At 46.5% G+C, this 17,936-nt stretch overlaps 1 protein-coding gene across 1 annotated transcript in view; it reads right to left on the reverse strand.

Annotated features, from left to right (window-relative positions):
- Positions 1-17,936, reverse strand: part of INTS1 (integrator complex subunit 1) — a 494,737-nt gene that overhangs the window by 36,678 nt on the left and 440,123 nt on the right. The window contains exon 45 of the mRNA XM_069209905.1: positions 6,354-6,424. Within this exon, the coding sequence (XP_069066006.1) occupies positions 6,354-6,424 (71 nt within the window). The remainder of the gene's footprint in view (positions 1-6,353; positions 6,425-17,936) is intronic.

The raw sequence follows: 17,936 nt of genomic DNA on the forward strand, positions 1-17,936 counted from the left end.
TTGCTCTTACCCTCAAGGGTTTCGGCACAGGCACTGAGCAGACGTTGCAGCACTCACTTTGGTGGCTGACTGGAAGACAGAGGTTGTAAAACAGGTGTTTGTCCTTCTGGGTGTACTTGTGGTGACAATTTTTGCAAAACTGGAACAATGTTATTTTCATTACTCTCAACAGGGGCCCCCCTGAACTGGCATTCTCAGCGATCCGTCAAATAAAATTCAAACTTTTTTCTTGATTTCTCCTTTGGTCACTCCTTCTCAATGGTGTTTCGAAATTTCAATGATCTTCTCGATTAAATCTTCAGAAAGTTTTTAGAAAGATTTCCTCATGTTGGAGACCTCTCTGCAAGCATCCAGACCCAGTGACAGAAAAATAATCTGAGGATGGCTTCCAAAGGTGGGAACATCCGGAAGAAGCATGACAACTTCACAAAGGGACACCCAACAATAAACAAAAAAGAGAACGATAGGAAGGACCCAAAAATAGTGAAATAGTGGAAAATTCCGGAACCAACCACTAGATGGCGGATTCAAGCACAGCATGTGAACCCAGAAAAGATTCAAGTTGCAAAACCTGATACATGTGGCTGTTAGTTACCAATGGTCAACTGGTCTTCAGGTTCCAGAGGTCTTTAGTGGTTGCTTTTAGGTAAGTGTGTCTATCTTCAGGGGGGACGAGAGTCCAACTAGACTTTGGCCACGGGCCCAATGATCTTGGGGACACCTTGGGTAGGTCACAACTCTGTCCCCCAGCAGGCACTTTGGAGTCAAGGAGCAAGCAAGTATTTCTGGGCAACTGGATCCTCAGGTGTGTCCCTGATGCTGATCAGTAAGCTAGTCCAGTAGCCCTTGGAGTCAATTCTTCTATCCTGGCACCAGTGGAGCTCTTTCCCACAGGTGAGCACATCAGACAGTCCTCGCAACAGGTCACTTGGGTCCAAAAGCTGCAGTCTAGTCTTCAGTGCAGCCTCTCTTTGTGAGGTACACAGAGCAGCAGGGCATTCGCCTCTCTGTCTTCTTTCTAGTCCAGCAGTGATTTGAGGACTGTGGGTCTGGGGTGCCACGTTTATGACATCATCTTGTTTGTGGGAGGGGAAGACTCAATAACCAATAGGGCAGTAGTTTCCACAAGACAACCCTTGCCACTTTACGTGACTTGCAGGGGTTTTAGCCACCAAACAATCCCAGCATACCCTTCTCCACCCAAATACAAGGTCTCTGGACCCTTCCTCTCTGGGAGAGAGCTTTAGGCACACCCTAGGGATGTACCAAGCCGAGTGAGCTGTTCCTCCTGAAAAACTGTTTGTACAACATTTTCTTCTCTTCTTGAGGAGATGCCAGCCTATCTGCCTACACTAAACAGTGAGCAGGTGAAAGTGTGATTGCCATCTGCTTCACTAAGGTGGTCGTCTCTTTGAAACTTGGCCATCTGTTGCCACTGTCCAGTAGTCATCCAGCTGGAGAAGGTCACACCTTTTCCCACAAGCAATTCTCTTTGTTCCTTTTTCATACTTCCAAGAAGGGAGGGGGCGGTATGATCTCTATATTGACAAATGCTGCAGATAGACAGGAAAGGCTAACAGATGTTTTGGCAACAAAGTGGGGACTTTCCAAAGTCACAAAGTTACCTTAAACCCAATCTCTGTAATGAGTCGGTTTAATGTCATGCTTTTTTTGATACCTTGACTTAATATCTTTGGCAGTCCAAAATGGAAGTTAGCAATTAGCATGGTGGCTAGTAAAACTCCATGTTAGTCATTGGAACCATTGGCCTTGCTACAGTATACAAGATAATTTCATGTTTTCACTGTCAGAGAATGTTAAATACAAATGAAACATGCCCTTCTTTTTTAATATGAAGTACCCTATCTGGTGGGCTACCAACGCCTTTCCTAGCCATAGCTTATTAATATTAAAATGAAGGTTTGAACCCAGTTTTTACCCTGCTGAATTAGGCTGCAATTGCATGAACAGAGTCATGTTTTCTCATGGTCACTGCACTGGCGGAACAAGTATATGTTGCGGTCCACTAGTGACATTTAACTTACTAGCACTGGATAACCCAGTATCATATTCTTCTATTATCATATTCTATTATAGGTAGGTTAAAAAAGCCAATTAGGTGTTAGTCAATTGTACACCTACTTTGGGGGTCACAGCAAATGTACTGAGCTCTGGATAGCAGAGCCCAGTGTATTACAGTCACAAAACCAGCAACATCAGTCCAAAAAACGTGGGGGAAAGAGAATCATAGACAAATAGGTCCTTCTTTCTTACCAGTATTATGTGTAGATGCTCAGAGAAACTCAATGCTTTCAACTTCTCACTTTTTTATTTACTTTTTTCTAATGTTAAAAACATTACTTTGTTATAGCAACTTTGATATGAATATTTTCTGCCAGATGTGTAGAGGAAAAGGCGCGGCTGAAAGTTGTCTATAACCTGCTCCATGCACATGTGTAAATGCCACTGCATATGTTGTGACACGAAGAGCTGAATAATGTTTACAGCACAGTTCTAAATGTGCTCCTTTGAAGCAGTGCCAATGAACAATAAAGCTGTTTGGCCAGTGGCATGCTGTGCCTACTGCTTTACTGAAGACCAATACATTCTCTTTTGAAACGTTTATCTTTCTTTTAACAGGCAACTGAATTTTCAGAAGCTATGCTTGTTCTGGGAAGTGGAGGGCAAATAGGCCCTGCAACAATATTATTTAGTTTGTGTACAGTCTGCACTTGGACCTGATTTTCATCCCCCCGGTAGGGAAAAATCACTGTTTCCCCACTGGAAAATATTCAACAATATGACTTACACTGTATAGTGCTTGTCATGCTCTCTTGGCTGGTGGGTAAGGTCACCATCAATTAGACATTTCATACTCTGTTACCCTAAAAATCACTTGCATGACGGACAGTGTGGCTAATTTCTACAGTCACAAAGCATATACTGTCAAGTGAAGACTTTTCTAGGAGGAGAGAAGGAGACTTCCCTTCTAAGAGCCAGAAGGTTTCTTTTGCTCTTATTGTTGACCATGTATGTATGTACAAAGGTAAAAGACTTGTAGTGCATTGACTGGCAAGTAAGCCTATAAGCAGAGGAACATACTAGATTGCACTGGGATCCACCAGACCTCAGAACTTACAGTGCATGTGGAAGTATCCTGCTGCTATAACATGATTCTATTTTCATCAGTTTTTTTCTAAAATATGGTATCTGAAAGGAAGAACTAAGTCACTAAAACTAACCTTCTGTCTCTATTCACCCCTTTCCGAATAGCATGTATCAATGAAGACATAAATGTTCCAGAGTCGTTGCCGGTTGAATGGCGGTGAAATGAGTTGTGTGGTATAATTGAAAATACAGGGATTCATAAATAAACAAGGGAAATGTTACTTAGCCTGTAACTATCTGGTTGAAGGTTGTAGTTCTGTAAATTCACATGCTCTGCAAACTCCTGCCATCTAGTGTTGGGATGGATGCACCAAGTTGTTTTGCTTTGAAGTATTAAGTTTCAGTATCAAGGTGCCTTTGTGATCTTTCCCAGAAACCCACAATGCACCAAGACAAAGACCCCCACCTCTGACTTGAAGATTCGATTTGTTAAGTGTGGTTTGGTAAATGCAACAAAAAGTTGTTTGGCTTTTAGAATGGATTTGGTAGGATCAATATGATATATTAGACCCCTCTTTACATCTTGTGTGTGAAATACTCTTTCCGCCATTGTTTGAGAGTACAGAAAGGAAATAAGTCAATGGTCTGACTGTCAAGGAAGGCAGAGACTACCTTTGGCAGGAAAGGTAATGTCATCCTTGCGACAACCTATTCTTTATAAACATGGATGATAGCCCCCGCCATCATTAAGGCATGTCACATTAAGGCATGTAGCTTACTAAGTCTGCAGGAGGTGAGTGCACCTAGGAATGCTACGTTCCATGACAGATATTGCATCTACCATGTGATTCATGGCTTAAATGAGATCTCATAAGTCTTCTGCAGTAGGATCTTAAACATCTAAGTTGTCGTTTTTACATGTAAGTAGCTATTGCTGCCAAATGAAGCCTAATAGATGTGTATAGCAATCCTAATTTTTGGAAATGTAATAAGTAGCAGATAATCTCCTGAACCAATGCACGCAGTGGTTGTGTATGCTTACCCAGGCAGTAATGTACAAATCATTTCCATTTTACAGCACGCCAAACTAGTGCAGTAGGCCTGGGAGCTTCACGCAAAATGAGCATTCATTCCTTTGGAAGTTGCAGATAACAAAACCTCACGTTCTCAAGATTCATTATCTTGAGATTTGGATCTGTCAGCTAATTCTGACATTGATGTAGTAGGTCTGCACTCAAGGGCAACTTCATTCATGGATTGATGAGACATTTCCAGTAGAACTAAGTGCCATAGCTGCATGCACACCTCGGACCAATGAAATGAATGTCATAGACGTTTGTCTAAACTTCATCTCTACACAAGGGATCAGAGGAAATGAAGGAACTGTAGGGGCAAATATCCCTGACCAGTTCATCCATAGTGTATTGCTGATGGACGTGATTGTGAATACCGAGATGCAAAGGGGCATTTTGAATTTCCTTTGGTAGCGAAGAGATCAATTATGGGCATCCCCCATTTACGAAAGTGCTAATGCAGTACTTGGGGTTCATCTCCTACTTGTGCACTGGTTGATGCACACTGTTTAATAAGTCCATAATGTCACAGTCCACCCTTGGCAGATGCTCTGCGAGGAGCAAGGTGTAATGCCCATTGGCCTTATCGATGGGGACAATGCTGACAGCTGAACCAAATGAGTGCCTCCTTGTTTTTGGATGATATCCATCACAGATATGTTGCTTATTGTCACCATAGCTCTGTTGTTGCATGTAAAATGCCTAATTGTACTTCTGTCAACACCACAAAATTGGTAGGCATTTTCTCCTGCTGCTGCATTCAGGTGCCCTGAACAGTCAAGTTTACCAAGAAGTACTCCTCATCATATGAGTGAGTTGTTTGTGGTGATGGTGACATACACTTGTGGGATGACATACAATCTGCCCTTTAACATATTCTTGCCGTTCCACCATTTGCGATTGTGCTGAACCCTGAGCTCTATCAATATTAGATCTTCCCACTGACCCATTACGTGTGACAACTGCCTAGATAAAACCTTCTATAATGAACACATGCAGTCAAGACTGCAGCAGTCTAGCAAGGCACAACACCTTCATCCCCCAACAATTTAACAATTGTTCTTTCTGTTAAAGGACATCATGTCTGTTAAAGAAAATAAGGCTCTGAAATGCAATCACTCTCTCCTGGTTGCCTGTTGCCACGTTTAACACCACTACCTAAAAAAGGTTGTAAAGATGCGACCTTTATGTTTTTACTGTGAAATCTAGCTTGCGGCAAAGCAACATGACTGTGCAGTGTGTGCTCAGCAGTATTTGTGGCTGCTCTTATTATTTGCCAATGATGCAGTAGTAACTCTGAAGGGCAACAGTTTGAGTTAGTACTGTTGTCCACTTCCCTGAATCTGAGGCAAAGATGGTGCACCGAATGGATGGGGATGTGAAAATAGGCATCTTTGAGATCAATGGTCACCATGTGATCTTCTGTGCAAAGCAGCAGAATTAAATCCTAGAGGATGATCATCTTGATATGGTCAGGTAGTATATAACAGTTCATTAGCTTGAGGTCCAAAGGATAGGTGAGACATTCTTGAATAGCTTGCTTAGTGCTGAACGGTAACGTTTTTGTAACAGTTGAAGGTTGCTTTTACATTATTCCATGACTTCTGTCACATAATGTTCATTGAAAACCTCTGCATGAAAATATTTGAATTTGACTTCTATCCTGGTTTACATAGCTTACATGTTCACAAGGTGCTAGAGAACCCCCTTGCTGCTCAGCCACACATTACACTGACTTACTTTATTGTTTTGTTAAACAACTTACAGACTTTGACTGTTATGGGCTCAGAATTTCTTTACAAGTTCTCTGGAGCAGAGGTATCAATATATCTTTGAACAGTAGCAACCTGTGAACCAACAGTCTAAACGAAATCCAGATCCCCTTGTTCATATTGCCCACACTAGGAGCAAGATTTTAAGAGGCCTTCTAGAAACAGAAAGTATGCAGATAAAAAAATCATGAAATGGCACACATCATCCATTCTTAATTTTACAGGAACTTATTAAAGGCACGTAAACACAAAACGGTGAAGGCTAAGATTGGCACTATGGACAATTCACTGTACAGGAAGTTACATTTCAGGGAACTGTTTCTGTTCTTTTCACAAAATCCAACACCCAACCAGAAGCAGCAGTAAACCCTTGACCTGTTCAAGAATGTTACATACTCACAGCAAAGAAGTTGAGAATCTCGGGTCTACGTTTCGACATTTCATCGATATCACCAAGAATCTGTAAGATGTCTGAGAAAAAAAACAGTCCTTTAAGCAGGTGAGGTCACAATAGCTACATAATATAGAAACTCAAAATAATAACCTCCCAGAATCCAAAACTTGATTCTACCCAGCCTCACTCAAACCTTTATCTTCAAACACATCCTCAACACCTCAGAGGCTAGATGGACAAGTAGAATGTGAATATGAATGAAGGAGATAGAGGTACCCATAATCATCCATTTCAATACTCTGTTGTGGTCAAGGGTCAAGCATTTACGAATGTGTTTATTCTATTGGCTTCTGGATAAACAGACAACAGGCACACTGATATTTGCTACTTCTCTGTGAGTTTTTTTTTTCTGATCTGTGCTCATTGGCCATCATCCTTACTCATTTCAAATCTCCAGATGGCATCTATAAATGTCCTGCCCTCATATCTTTCACCTGACACACATTTCTGCCATCTACACAAATCCTCAAAAACAGTCCGTGTCCATCCCGCCCTTTGTGTACCCTCAGTTCTCTTCATTAAATCTGAAAATATGAATTTTTTAATTGCCTCACCTATGACTCCAATTCTCTCCTCGCTTTCAAATCTTTAGAGTTTTTCAGTGAGCTCATTTTATATTTGCTGGCTTTAAGATGGGTATGAAAAACATTACCTTACACTTTAAAAGAAATAACTGTTAAATATATTTCATGTTGTTTATGCTGTTGTTGGATGTATCTGTTGTGTCTGTTATCGCCTGCTTGCTTTATGGTTGTTGTTAGATTGGTCTTGAAAAGTCCTAACAATTTGTTTGCACTAGACAAATAAAAGTAAATTCAAATGAATACAAAATACTTTCTCTCTGAACTCTTTTTCCTGTTATGTACTTCCTTTCTTATGTCCTAAAATGGACTTGGGGTACGCATAAAGAGAGGGTCTGGGGGGGCGGGGGGAGGATGTGTGTGTGCACACATACATGTGAAAGAGAGAGAGAGAGAGAGAGAGAGAGGTGTCCCTCTAAATCCCCACAGCTTGCAGATGCAATGGATAAGAGAGTTCTGACCCACTATGTCAAACCAACCTAGGAGAAAGCTCTTGCAATGGCAGCTTTTCGCTTTCTTAGCAGCAAAACCAATTGGGTCCAGGATTGGCATCTTCCCATCTGGGACAAATTTCAGCAGCTATTGTGACTTGTGCTTTTATTCGGAATCAAATATATCTCACTCAGGCAGTAGATGCCTGAGCTGCCAGATGGTGAGAAGTTATCTTCACTTGTCCACCAACCACATATATTACATGCCTGCAAAAATTTGAGAGGCATCATTCTATACTGACGAACAAAACAAACTGTTTCCATGTAGCAGAATAACCACAGCACTTAGGGATTGTATTAGTTTTTAGAGTTTCTTTGGTGTATCACCGACTTTAGTGCTAAATATCTTGTCTGCACTGAAAGGTATATCAAGCATCACGTCTTTATATACGTCACATGCACCATAAACAATGGAAGAAGTAAACTGAAGGGCAATGGAGCGGTAGCACCATTCACGAACTAGGGCATTTTCAGCTCTTGTTGCTGATGTACAATACAAGATACTCAGGGACATAAAGGACCACTCTGCTCTGTTTAACTAATGACTGAGTCGCTTGTACTTCTAGTGAAGCCCCATAGATCGCCCACGAGCTCGCTTAAATATGCTCTTAGGTTTATCAAATTGGTTCTCATACTTGTGTCTGGTTCTTAGGAACAAGGCTTTACGCAAAATGAAGGAAGAAGGGAAACTGGATGAAGCCTTGCACCCAAACCAATGACACCAGGGTCCCCATCCAATCTGCTGTCAATGAGAATCTGGCCCCTAAAGTGGGTCAAGACACAGAACTAAAATCTCCACTTATGAGCTGGTTTTGCATCTTGGAGTCCTGAGTAATGGATGATGAAAGAAATATGTGCAAGTTCTTATTTGTTCCTTTCTAAGGAGGATATTGAAGGATTAGTCGCAACGAAAGCATCTGGAGAGATAGCAAAAAAATGTGAATGGATGCACCCATAACTGAATAAAAATGTAGAACTAGGTGATTTTACTGTAGCTTCAGTGGAAAACTTCAAGAGGAATTTATTCATACCCACAGCGGGCTCGCATTATCTGCACATTTATACTGCAATGAGTGGAAAAGGGTCCTCGTCACAGACAGGCAAGTTCATCAGACTCTCCCAAGCCGTTTAAGTCCGCCAAGACACACATCTAGCTAATTCAACTTTCAGAAACTGTACCCAAAAGAACAGTGTTAAAATTAACTTATCTGGAGGACAGTACTGTGTTCTGGTAGTGTTTCAACAATAACAAAAAACTGTAAATCCTCCCAACTCTTTATTCAGCTCCACAAATCCAGACATGAGGATATACCTAATGTCTAAATGCTCGAAGGTAATGGCTGAAGGATTACCACGAAGAACACAATGATCTAAGAAAGCTAGAGAGGGCCATACCTCAAAACACTGCCATACTATACCCAAAGATATAGCAATTTCTCATTGTTGTCACCCACCGCTCACACTACATGGTTTGTGCAGGTCTGCAATTAGACTCGCTTAACTTTCACGGAGGCAAACCCTTCTCTAGGATGATATGAAATCACTGTATGTTACTATATGTACTACTGAATAATGAGATAGTTACACACTTATATGCATCTTAATCAATTGTGGAAGGATTTCAATTTTAGCAACTGTAGAGCCTTTTTCTTCATTTTACAGTTGCTCTCTTCTCTAGTTGCAATTTTTGAGTCAGCAAGTTCCTAAAATGTGAAATGCGATAAAGATCTATATGGAGATCCAACACCTTCTTCAATTCAAGTACTGTTTTAATCTTTAATTCTTGGTTTATTTATGTCGCACACTTTTGTGCGATATGATTGAGATCTTTATGATGGTATAATAGGTCTCTTAATATTTAGGTATATACTTCAACTGAACTAAATCTGCTTGCTGACTTCTTGATGTATTTATGCTAGATTTTAAATGCAATTGTGTATATATTGACGCTATTTCTATACCAAATAAAACAAATTAATTAATCAAAGTACCAAAGTGCTCTAGAATTGTCTGAAGAGAACATGTTTATCACTACAAGAAGCACCTAAAATTAATTAAATATCCTTTCAAATCAGAGTACTGGGATGCGCTGCTGGGACCTCCGCCGCCCGGGCCTGGGAAAAAATACATAGTAGCCCGGAGACTCCCTGCAGCCACCGCCGGACAGTCGGAACCATTAACCCAAAAGAGGGGGCAGGCAGGGAGCGACAAATCTGATGAGCGGGCCCGCGAAGAAGCCATCGACCTGACGGGCACCAACGAGAGGGCCCAGGGGCTCAAGGACGGCGTAGGCTTGGTTTTGCCGCGGAGGAGCGCTGACGAGCGGAGGGGCTCCTGAGTGCCCAGACAGAGGAGTGGCTGCGCTGGGACCCAGAGGTGAGAGCTGCGCGTGCCTCGACCTGGGGCGCTTGATCAGCGGCGTTGGTCGGGCCACGACGTGAGCCGGTGGAGGAGCCTGGTCCAGCAGCTGCGGTGCTAGGGCCTCCGGACCATCAAAAAGAGATGAAACCCAGGGCATAGGTCCCGGGAGGTGTCCGTGAGATGGGCGGCTGGCCCCACACAAGCAGGAAGGCCTGAGATGACTGGAGGCCCGAGTGCGCCCCCAAAAAACCACACTAGTGTGCTGAGGCCAGGATATCCCAGGGGAAAGAACAGACGTGAGCTGCACCGAGGCCCGGTGTGGGAGTCGCATGGGCTGAAGGCATCGGCGGCAGAGACCGGGCCGCGGGGGTGATCAACTTGGGCGAGGCCTAGGTGACCACAGCCTGAGGAATATAGCACTTACAGATTTGCCCCCCCAACCTCCCCTCACCCCGGAGCATCTGAATGAGGGCCCCTGGGCGAACAGGGCCTCTGATTTGGAGTAGCAGCAGGAGGTGGGAACCCCCCTGGGCTGTATCTGGCCTTGCCAGCCAGACAGCCTACCCCGTAGCAACAAGAGAAGATGGCCTCATCAAAGACTAAAAAATATCAGTCAGTCCGAGAGATGCTGACCAGATCCACACCAGCACTGAACAAACACATGGATACTTCCCCACAACCACAGATGATCGCAGACAACGGGGTGTGGACGACAACGAGATGGCAACAGTCACGTGGGGACTCCTTACCTCCTTGTTCAACTCCCTAAAGATGGATGTCACAGGAACTGCACAAGCTTTGCACCGACCTTACCTCATTGGGGACCGGGTGTCAGGCCTGGAAGGCTATGAGATTACTAGAGGAGAAGATGTCGAACAACTCCAACAAGAGCTCCTTCGTTTACGGGAACACCAGGAGCAACTACAGATCATGACTGAGGACTTGGAAAACCGCTCCCGCTGCCATAACATACAAATTTGTGGAGCCCCAATGGGGCTGAAGATGATATCAGAGATTACAAAACAGCTTTGTTCCGATTACTTCTGGGTCCAGTGGATAAACAGGAGATCTTACTAGACCAGGTACTTAGAGCAGTCCACAATGGAGGGACCGTGTCTCGTCCCCCGGACATTCTGACCTGTATCCACAACTTCATGACCAAGGAAGACATCCTCCAAAGAGCGAAAAATCAACCCCAGATTCACTTTAGGGGTCACACTTTGCTATTATACCAGGATCTTTCCCTGCTTACACTGCAACGACGCAGGGAGTTTAAACCCATCACAGATCACCTCTGGTCCCATTCCATCTCATATAGTTGGGGACACCCCTTCAGACTCGTATTCCACTGGGCCGACCAGACACGACATGTGAGAACACTTAAAGAGGCCCGACGAATACTTAACATGGCAGAAGACCCCTCGGAGGCGAGAGTTTCAGGGGAGGGCCCCCCTGAGGGCTGAACCGGATGGAAGCGAAAGGAATGACGATGGAGACCCCTAAGGCCATCTTCAGCAGAAAGAGCACATGAGAGACGGGCTGTCCTGGATAGCATCACCGCTGGCACCAAAACATAGTCATTGATCGTCACTAACCACATGCGAGAAAAACCAATTAGCCACCCTCGGGGCTCTGGCCCCATGAGCTACGACACAGGGCCCAGGGTGGCGGAACCCATAGAGGGCTTACCCATGCCCCACATAACGCCTCTGAACTTTGCTCTAAGCCCCATTTATAGTCTATTCTGCATTGAGGACTTGGTTATTTGTTAGGTTAAGCACCTGTTGTGCCACACTGCTAATGATGGTATTTGCCTATCTCATGCGATGCAATAAGAAGCAAATGTCTGAAAACTCCAACATAGGCACCCTACATAGTACTTCTCCCAGCTTCTTGCCACTCATGACTTACAGATATCAAGACCCTCCCCTTCCCATCAACACACCTGACACTTAAATGTCTGAGCCTCAATGTTAGAGGCCTCAATAATCCCAAGAAACGACTGGCGATCTTCTCTCTCCTCGAGCGATCAGAGAGTCACTTATGCTTACTACAAGAAACACATCTGCTACCCAAGATATTTACCGAATGCGCTCTAAACGGTTCCCTCAACAATACTGGTCCTCGGCCTCCACAAAACACAGGGGGTGCCCATCCTGGTTGCTAAAACATTCCCAGGTACATGAGATAAAAGGTATATACTTAGCCTACAGAGTGCGGCTAGAATCATTCCATTTCACAATAGCCACTATCTACGCTCCTAACACACACCAAGAGGCATTCATAACACAAGCCCTCTCTCCAACGTTGACCACCCCTGACACTGCAATCCTTGTGGGAGATGACTTTAACTTAGTCATGAACAACGGCTTAGATTGCTCAGGACACAGGCAAGGGCAGACAGGCTATTTCTCCTTGGCAGGGCTTCATTGGCTCGTGGACTGTGACCCGGCAGATATATGGAGGACCGCAAACTCAAACTGCTGAGACTATACCTTTTACTCTGCAGCAACAAAAACCTACACGTGCATAGACTACTTCCAGGCCTCTTCGGCTTTCCGAGCCGGAATTTAAGTGACTGCCAGTGAGTCTTGCGCTCTTTCAGATCATGTGCCCATCCCTTTAACAACCCAAATCGATATGAACCACTCTTGAGCCCCCAGCTGGAGATTTCGGGATACTATACTACAGACACAAGACACTGTGGAGTCCTTGAGACACACAATTAAAGACTATCTTAGCCACAACGACGACAGGCACACCTCCATAGCAACAATATGGGAAGCCCTCAAGGCAGTGGTGTGAGGGGGAGGTAATCTCTTTATCAGTAAAGGAAAACAAGGCCTGGAGAGAATGAAGAATGCTGCTTGAGCAGAAGGTGGCTGATTTGGAGTGACCCATAAACACATGCGAGCTCCAAGGGTCTGGAAGGAGCCAAAGAAAACACGTCTCCAACTGAGATAACTGGATTGGGACCGTGATGAATACGCTATTGTACAGCTCCAACATAAATATTATGTAGGGAGTGTAAGGAAATGCCTCCTTGGCATGGTTAACCCCTGACTTTTTGCATTTTTCTGACGCCAGTTATGATTGATAGTGTGCTGGGACCCTGCTAACCAGGCCCCAGCACCAGTGTTCTTTCCCTAAACTGTACCTTTGCTTCCACAATTGGCACAGCCCTGGCACTCAGATAAGTCTCTTGTAAATACCCATTGTACCAAGGGCCCTGATGCCATCTTCTATCTTCTCCGCCAGCAAACACGTCTTCTTCAGCCACACCTCTGCCCTACACTGGACCGACCACAGCTGCGTCCACTTCACATTCCGACGCGAGACCTCCCACCTCCGCACTCAACCCATCCCTCGTCGACAGTGGAACAAGATCCCTGAAGAGCAACTCTTCTCCGCTCTCGCCGCCAACCAACCCACCCTCACCACCGACCCCAACGACGCAGCTCTCAACCTCACAAACTGGATCTCCAACTGCGCTGACAACCTTGCTCCCCTCAAACGCACGCATCGACAGACCAACACCAAAAAACCTCTCTGGTTCTCTGACACCCTCAAAGAATCAAAGAAAACTTGTCGTGCCCTTGAGAAGGCCTGGCGCAAGGACCACACCGCTGACAACATGACCGCCCTCAAGAACGCTACACGCGAACACCACCACCTGATCCGCACTGCCAAAAGGAACTTTTTCACCGACAGACTAGACAAAAACAGCCACAACAGCAGAGAACTCTTCAGCATCGTCAAAGAGTTCTCCAACCCCAGCGCCAGCGCCAACGCCGTCACGCCCTCACAGGATTTGTGCGAATCCCTCGCCACTTTCTTCCATCGCAAGATCAGCGACCTCCACGACAGCTTCGGACACCAGACCCAACCATACACCACTGAACCCGCTTCCCCGGACATCACCCTCAACAACTGGACCCACATCAACACGGAAGAAACCAAATCCATCATGAACTCTATCCACTCCGGCGCCCCTTCGGACCCCTGCCCGCACTTCATCTTTAACAAAGCCGACGACATCATCGCCCCGCACCTCCAGACCGTCATCAACTCTTCTTTTTCTTCTGCTACCTTCCCCGAATGCTGGAAGCACGCTGAAGTCAACGCCCTACTAAAGAAACCTACGGCTGACCCAAGCGACCTGAAAAACTTCCGCCCCATCTCTCTTCTACCTTTCCCAGCCAAGGTAATAGAAAAGACCGTCAACAAACAGCTGACCACCTTCCTGGAAGACAACAACCTGCTCGACCCTTCACAAACCGGATTCCGAACCAACCACAGCACGGAAACCGCCCTCATCTCAGTCACAGACGACATCAGAACCCTGATGGACAACGGTGAAACAGTCGCCCTCATTCTCCTCGACCTCTCGGCTGCCTTTGACACCGTCTGTCACCGCACCCTAATCACCCGCCTACGCTCCACCGGGATCCAAGGCCAGGCCCTGGACTGGATCGCCTCCTTCCTCGCTAACCGCTCCCAAAGAGTTTACCTCCCTCCGTTTCGCTCAGAACCCACCAAGATCATCTGCGGCGTACCTCAAGGCTCATCGCTCAGCCCGACACTCTTCAATGTCTACATGAGCCCCCTCGCCGACATCGTACGCAAGCACGACATCATCATCACCTCCTACGCCGACGACACCCAACTTGTACTCTCCCTTACCAAGGACCCCGCCAGCGCCAAGACCAACCTACAAGAGGGTATGAAGGACGTCGCAGATTGGATGAGGCTCAGCCGCCTAAAGCTGAACTCTGAAAAAACGGAAGTCCTCATCCTCGGCAACACCCCGTCCGCCTGGGACGACTCCTGGTGGCCCACGGCCCTCGGCACCGCACCGACCCCCGCAGACCACGCCCGCAACCTCGGCTTCATCTTGGACCCTCTTCTCACCATGACCAAGCAAGTCAACGCCGTGTCCTCCGCCTGCTTCCTCACTCTCCGCATGCTCCGCAAGATCTTCCGCTGGATCCCCGCCGACACCAGAAAAACCGTGACCCACGCCCTTGTCACGAGTCGCCTGGACCACGGCAACACCGTCTACGCCGGGACCACCGCCAAACTCCAAAACCGCCTGCAACGCATCCAAAACGCCTCGGCCCGCCTCATCCTCGACGTACCCCGCAACAGCCACATCTCCGCACACCTGAGACACCTGCATTGGCTCCCAGTCAGCAAAAGGATCACCTTCCGTCTTCTCACCCACGCACACAAAGCCCTCCACAACAAGGGACCGGAATACCTCAACAGACGCCTCAGCTTCTACGTCCCCACCCGCCCCCTCCGCTCCGCTGGCCTCGCACTTGCTGCCGTCCCTCGCACCCGCCGCTCCACGGCGGGTGGGAGATCTTTCTCCTTCCTGGCGGCCAAGACCTGGAACTCCCTCCCCACCAGCCTCAGGACCACCCAGGACCACTCCGCTTTCCGGAGACTCCTAAAGACTTGGCTGTTCGAGCAGCGATAACCCCCCCTTTCCCCCCTAGCGCCTTGAGACCCGCACGGGTGAGTAGCGCGCTTTATAAATGTTAATGATTTGATTTGATTTGATTTGCCAGGGAAGGTCTCTAAGGGCTGCAGCATGTCTTATGCCATCCTGGGGACCCCTCACTCAGCACATGCACACTGCCTCACAGCTTGTGTGTGCTGGTGGGGAGAAAATGACTAAGTGGACATGGCACTCCCCTCAGAGTGCCATGCCAACCTCACACTGCCTGTGGCATAGGTAAGTCACCCCTCTAGCAGGCCTTACAGCCCTAAGGCAGTGTGCACTATACCACAGGTGAGGGCATATGTGCATGATCACTATTCCCCTTCAGTGCCTAAGCAAAACCTTAGACATTGTAAGTGCAGGGTAGACATAAAGAGTATATGGTCAAACACAAACCCCACAGTTTCATAATGGCTACACTGAAATCTGTGAAGTTTAGTATCAAACTTCTCAGCACAATGAATGCACACTGATGCCAGTGTGGAATTTATTGTAAAATGCACCCAGAGGGCATCTTAGAGATGCCCCCTAAATACCAGTCCGACTCCTAGTGCTAGGCTGACCAGTTTCTGCCAGAATGCCACAACCAGATGAGTTGCTGGCCCCATGGGGGAAGAGTGCCTTTGTCACTCTGTGGCCAGGAACAAAGCCTGTACTGGGTGGAGGTGCTTCTCACGTCCCCCTGCAGGAACTGTAACACATGGCGGTGAGCCTTAAAGGCTCACCCCTTTTGTTACAGCACCCCAGGGCATCCCACTAGTGGAGATGCCCGCCCCTCTGGCCACTGCCCCACTTTTGGTGGCAAGGCTGGAGGAGATAATGAGAAAAACAAGGAGGAGTCACCCACCAGTCAGGACAGCCCCTAAGGTGTCCTGAGCTGAGGTGACCCCTGCCTTTAGAAATCCTCCTTCTTGAGATTGGAGGAGTCCCCCAATAGGATTAGGGATGTGCCAATGGCCACTGGCCTGGAGGGTGGCTACACCCTCTTTGTGCCTCCTCCCTGAGGGGAGGGGGGCACATCCCTAATCCTATTGGGGGACTCTAGAAATCTTCCTTCTTGAAATTGGAAAAGGTAGCTGGTCCCTGTCGGATGCGTAGCTGTTGCAGTTTTCTTTGAGTCATGAGACAGGCTGGTAGGGCTGGGGCTAAAGCCCACAAATTCGGAACGCAACTCCAGACTAACACTATTTAAGATGGTGCACTCCCCCTCTATGGGAAAAGCACGCAAAGATCCACAAATCGCGATGGCGTTCTCTGAATTCTACCGATGTTATACGCAGCAGACACCTCCATCAATACAGATCCCTCTATATACCTAGACAACTGTACACTTACCCCTCTACCATTCAACGATGAAATTCACCTTGACAAACCAATTCAAACATAGGAAGTGATATCGGCTATCTCCCGCCTCAAGATAGAGAAATCGCCAGGCCCAGATGGCTACACCCCTCTTTTTTACAAAACGTTTTGCTCTGAACTGGCCCCTGATACTCAGGAAACTATTAAATTCCTTCTCGGAGACCAATTCCCTCACTGCCAGTATGCTGAATGCGACCATCACTGTAATTCCCAAAACAGGCAAGAATCCGGAGGAGTGTGGCTCCTATCTGCCCATATCTCATTCCTAAACATAGACGCCAAGCTGTTCACTGGCATCTTGGCGCATCGTCTCAACCCCTATATTGCCTGGGCTAGTTGACCAAGCAGGTTTTATACCACATCAACAATGGGGTGATAACACAAAATGGCTTTTACACCTCACAGACAAAATGCACAGATCGCAAAGAGAGGCTCTACTACTCACTATACAAGTGGAGAAGGCTTCAATAGAGTGCACTGGCCCTACCTATTCAAGGTTTTGGAACACTTTGGCCCGACACTTCTGAAATGGATAAAATGCGTGTATAAGGAGCCCCAGGCGGCTGTCCGGGTCAGTGGTACGCTGTCTCTGCCTTTTCCGATTCAGCTAGGAATGAAAAAAGGCTGCCCACTGTCCCCACTCCTCTTTGCCCTCTACATGGAACCTCTGCCACAGAGAATACGGGCAAATCCCCTCTTAACTAGCATTCAATTTGGGGGCGATTGCCGCCTCATTAGCCTCTACTCAGATGATGTGATCTTAGCACTGTTGGATCCCATGGTTTCACTACCAGCCTTGACTGACGCCCTGCAGGAGTTTTGATGTGCCTCGGGTTTCAAGGTGAACATACAAAAATCGCAAATTCTGAACCTTTCAGTTCCCCACACATGAAGCCGAGCTTTGCTCAAAGCTCTCCTATGTTTGGTCCTCCCTTAACATTGAACTCTCAAACATGACTACAACGGTTAAAAGGAACTATGCCGCCCTCTCCAAAGCCGTACTGAAGGGCCTGGAAATCTGGAGCAAACACAAACTCTCATGGTTAGTTAGAATAGCAGCAATAAAAATGACAATCCTTTATCTATTTCAAACAATCCCTCTCACCCCAACAACTAAAACCCTGGCGTCATTGCAATCAGTGATATTTATATTTATCTGGGAGCAGAAACCTGCGCGCATACCTCGCCGAACCCTGTATCTCACTCAGATCAAAGGGGGGCTACCAAG

Source organism: Pleurodeles waltl, chromosome 10 (assembly GCF_031143425.1).
Source record: "Pleurodeles waltl isolate 20211129_DDA chromosome 10, aPleWal1.hap1.20221129, whole genome shotgun sequence".
Lineage (NCBI taxonomy): Eukaryota > Metazoa > Chordata > Amphibia > Caudata > Salamandridae > Pleurodeles > Pleurodeles waltl.